Source organism: Mercurialis annua, linkage group LG5 (genome assembly GCF_937616625.2).
Source record: "Mercurialis annua linkage group LG5, ddMerAnnu1.2, whole genome shotgun sequence".
Taxonomy (NCBI): Eukaryota; Viridiplantae; Streptophyta; class Magnoliopsida; order Malpighiales; family Euphorbiaceae; genus Mercurialis; species Mercurialis annua.
The window spans coordinates 42,963,619-42,968,093 of record NC_065574.1 but is presented as its reverse complement, the minus strand read 5'-3'; the positions used below and the strand labels follow the sequence as shown (position 1 = coordinate 42,968,093).

At 45.4% G+C, this 4,475-nt stretch overlaps 1 protein-coding gene across 1 annotated transcript; it reads left to right on the top strand.

Annotated features, from left to right (window-relative positions):
* Positions 1 to 209: 209 nt before the first annotated feature.
* Positions 210 to 917, top strand: LOC126681889 (uncharacterized). The gene has a single exon (XM_050377446.1). It carries the CDS (start codon positions 210 to 212, stop codon positions 915 to 917), a length of 708 nt encoding a protein of 235 aa, XP_050233403.1.
* Positions 918 to 4,475: the final 3,558 nt, after the last annotated feature.

The following is a 4,475-nucleotide window of genomic DNA, read 5'->3' as shown; positions in this document are numbered from 1 at the left end:
TACCGAAGGAACCTACCCTAGAGAAAAATCAGCCAAATCAACACAAGTCAGGAGAAGAACTGGTAAATCAAACAGACCAAAGGGCCAAAGAAGCACAAAAGAAAACACCAAAGCGGGTAGAAATCGAAGAAAGTGTGCACAGCTCAGGCGTTGGACCCGGCTTAAAGATAAACCTGGAGCAATAGATAATAGAAAGAGTACGGACCGAGATGAAAAAATTCAAACGAAGGGAACCAAGGAGCACCAGTTTCCTGAATATTGGCAATCCGTTGTCAACCGAAATTCGAGACGAACCTTTCCCTCTGAACTACAAAACACCCCAGCTCGACGATTATAACGGAACCGGAGACCCAATAACTCACTTGAGTTGTTTCCAAGTAGTCATGATGGTGCAAAGTCTATCCGAGGCGGCGGTTTGCAAATTATTCCCAACTACTCTAAAAGGACCAGCGACGATATGGTACCAGAGTTTAAAAGAAGGGTCTATCCGAAGCTTTGACGAACTGGCTAGAGCTTTCCGAACCCATTTCGCGCCGAGCATACAACGAAAAAAGAAGTCCAGCGACCTCAAACTGTGTTATCAAAAACCTGGAGAGAGCCTTCAGAGCTACATAGAATGGTTCAACGCTGAAGCAGTAGAGGTGGAAAATCTCAATGACGACACAGTCATCGATGCAATGAAAGACAACACATCTATGACAGCGTTCCGGGACAACTTGATCACAAACCCAGTACAAACTTACGCCCAACTCATGGATCGGGCGTGGAATTACATAAATCTAGATGAGGAACAGCGGAGAAAAGCAGCCCAGACAACAAGCCAGGTTTTGACACCAAGGCCGGCTTTCAACCAACACCACCGGCCAGACAGGTTCGGCTCAAGGGAGCAGCGTCAACCCCCACCACCTCGGATGTAATCGCACTGACCGGTGAAGCTAGAAGATCAAGCCTTCATCCCACTCAACACTCCCCGATCCCATATCTTAATGTGGATACAAAATTACAATGAACCAGTCCGATATCCACCTAAAATGCAGTACGAGGGAGATAAACAAAAATACTGTCAGTTCCATGACGGACATGGACACATCACCGACGAGTGTGGTAGCCTCAAAAAAGAAATAGACCGATTGGTACAAATAGGCCGATTAAAGGACTTCGTCGCCTAGAACAAAACGTTCACACCCGGGAGAAACAACCCAACTAATCAAAACACCAAGCGAGACAGCGGTCCCCCACCCAAGAGACAAAATGTTTTCGGAGTCATTAACACGATAGCCGGGGGAATAACTAACCCTGAATACAAACTAGGTCGAAAAAAGAGGCAAAAGTTGGTGATGCACATAGCCACAACAGAAGCGTTGCCCGATGTTAGTTTCACCTCGGAAGATGGAGAAGGAGTCGATTTTCCTCACCAAGATCCATTAGTCATATCGGGTTTAATCGAGAATTTCTGGGTTATGAGGCAGCTGATAGATGAAGGAAGCTCAGTTAATTTGATCGCCAAGGAAGCTTACCTCGGTATTGGTTGCTCGATGCTAAACTTAAAAAAGGTTACTACACCCCTCGTAGGCCCCGGAGGATCCCCAGTACAAACAGAAGGAGTTGCCGAGCTGACGGTCGAACTCGGACAAGATAATGGGAATCCGTCGGGAGGACTAACTGGTCTTACGGTCAAGTTCAAAACACTATTCATGGTGGTCGACATGCCCCTAGCATATAATGTTATCCTCGGTCAGCCAATGCTCTACGCTACAGGTTCAGTAACGTGCATCCAATATTTATCAATGAAAGTCCCGACGGCCAAAGGGGTGGTAACAGTAAAGGGCCGACAAGACATAGCCAAGATGTGTTACTTGGTACCGATGGAGAAAGTCTCAGAGACGCTAGCAATCGAAACAATGGAAATACCTAACTCTGACGAAGGCAAGTTGGAACCCCATGGAAAACAGGAAGAAGTACGATTAAGGGGTGTTAATCCAAGATCAGTCAAAATCGGGGCAGATCTACCCGACACAGCCAAGAAGGACATAACCGACATGCTTGTTCGAAATGAAGTTGAATTTGTCAACACTCCAGGAGAAATCGAGGGAGTTGACCCAAACATCATCATACACAAACTCAATGTCAACCCCGCCCACAAACCAGTAAAGCAAAGAAAACGAGCTTTCACAGTAGACAGACAGATAGCTATCCGGAATGAGGTAGACAAACTATTGGCGGCCGGGTTCATACGGCGGGTATATTACCCGGAATGGTTGTCCAACGTGGTGCTAATAAAGAAAGCGAATGGAAAGTGGAGATTGTGCATCGATTTTACCGATTTGAACCGAGCATGTCAAAAAGACAGTATCCCTCTGCCAAATATAGACCAACTGGTAGACTCTACTAGCGGGTATGAAGTTTATTCTTTCATTGACGCCGGCCAAGGCTATCACCAGATACCAAAGCATAAAGATGATGAAGAAAAAACTAGTTTCATTACCGACGGAGGCACATATTGTTACAAGCAAATGCCCTTCGGTTTGAAGAATGCGGGGGCCACATACCAACAGTTGATGAACTTCGTCTTCAAAGACCAAATTGGGCGAAACATGGAAGTATATGTTGATGACATCATAGTAAAGTCGGTAAAGGTGGAAGATCACACAAAGGACCTGGAAGAAGTTTTCCAGAAATTACGAAAGTACAAGCTCAAGTTGAACCCAGACAAGTGCGCTTTCGGGGTTCCAGCAGAAAAATTCCTAGGTTACCTCATCTCACAAAGAGGCATTGAAGCAAACTCGGAAAAGATACAAGCCATCTTGGAAATGAAAGCACCAACAACGGCTAAAGAAGTACAAAAATTAAACGGGCGAATCACAGCCCTTGGACGCTTTGTATCTTGCTCGGCCAAACAATGTCTTCCTTTTTCAAAACCTTGAGGAACGTCAAAAATTTCGAATGGAATCAAGACTGTCAGCAAGCCTTCGAAGAATTAAAGACCTTCCTAACTACGTCACCCCTGCTCGGTCGACCAGAAATTGGCAAGACACTCTATCTATATTTATCAACGACCAACGAGACGGTGGCATCGGTACTGGTCAAAGAAGATCAGGGAAAGCAAAAACCTATTTACTACACAAGCAAAGTTCTTAAGGGAGCCGAACTGAGATACAACATGATTGAAAAGTTCGCTTTCGTTCTGACCCTCACAGAGGAAAAATTGAAAAGATACTTCCAAGCTCACACAGTCATAGTTTGAACTAATCAGCCACTCAAAAAGGCGCTGAGTAGACCAGAAACGTCGGGAAGATTGGTAAATTGGTCGGTATTACTAGGATCTTACGACATCAAGTTCGAACTGAGACAAGCGTTGAAAGCTCGGGTGTTAACAGATTTTGTGGCAGAGACGACCTCGCACGATCAACCGAGCAAGACTGGCACAAGCACAATCTCTTGGAATCTCCAAGTAGACGGAGCATCAAATACTTCCGGTTCAGGGGCAGGAATTGTCCTCGAAGGACCACACTCAATCTGACTACAACATTCCATTCATTTTGACTTCCCATCCACGAACAACTCGGCAGAATACGAAGCGCTAATCGCAGGGCTACAAATGGCCACAGTTGTCAAAACCGAAGTAATCAACATCCAGAGTGATTCCCAATTAATAGTTAACCAAGTACTGGGAACTTATGAAATCAAAGATGCAGACATGAAAAAATATGCAGAGCGAGTGAAAGAACTATTGACGAAAATAAGCGAAGACGGAGGAACATGGAAATTGGAGAAGATCCCGAGATCAGAAAATGAAAAAGCAGATATCCTAGCCAAGGCCGGGGCAGCAAAGGCCGAGATACCATGAGTGCCATTCTCTATTCAACGTCACAGCAGCATAAAAAATCCAGAAGCAATTTTCCTCACTCAACCACTAGACGAATGGATGCAGCAGATAATTGCATACATAGAGAGCGACATCCTACCAGAGGACAAACAAGCGGCCAAGAAAGTTAAAAGAAGGGCACTTAACTTTGCTTATCGAGATGGAATGCTATACCGCAAGTCATACACACACACCCCTGGTCTAGGTGCTTGACTAAAGAAGAAGGACACTATGTCCTCAAAGAGATTCATGAAGGAACTTGCGGCAGCCATGTCGCCCAGCTCGCTCTCTGTCATAAAGCAGTTCGACAAGGCTACTATTGGCCTTCCATGTCAGAAAACGCAGCCGAGCTAGTAAAGAGATGTGAACCATGTCAAATCCACCAGAATGTCCACCATCAGCCAACCACTTATCAAACCCCTATCATCAGCCCATGGCCGTTTAGTACGTGGGGAATCGATATCGTCGGACCTTTCCCCACGGCAGCAGGGCAAGTCCGTTTTTTGATAGTGTTCGTGGATCATTTCTCAAAGTGGGTAGAGGCAGAAGCGGTGTCCAAAATCACAGCATCCAGAGTGCTGAAATTCTTTAGACGAGAAATAATATGCAG

Excerpts from the sequence above, each read along its gene's own strand:
- LOC126681889 (XM_050377446.1), top strand. The coding sequence starts at position 210 with ATGAAAAAATTCAAACGAAGGGAACCAAGGAGCACCAGTTTCCTGAAT.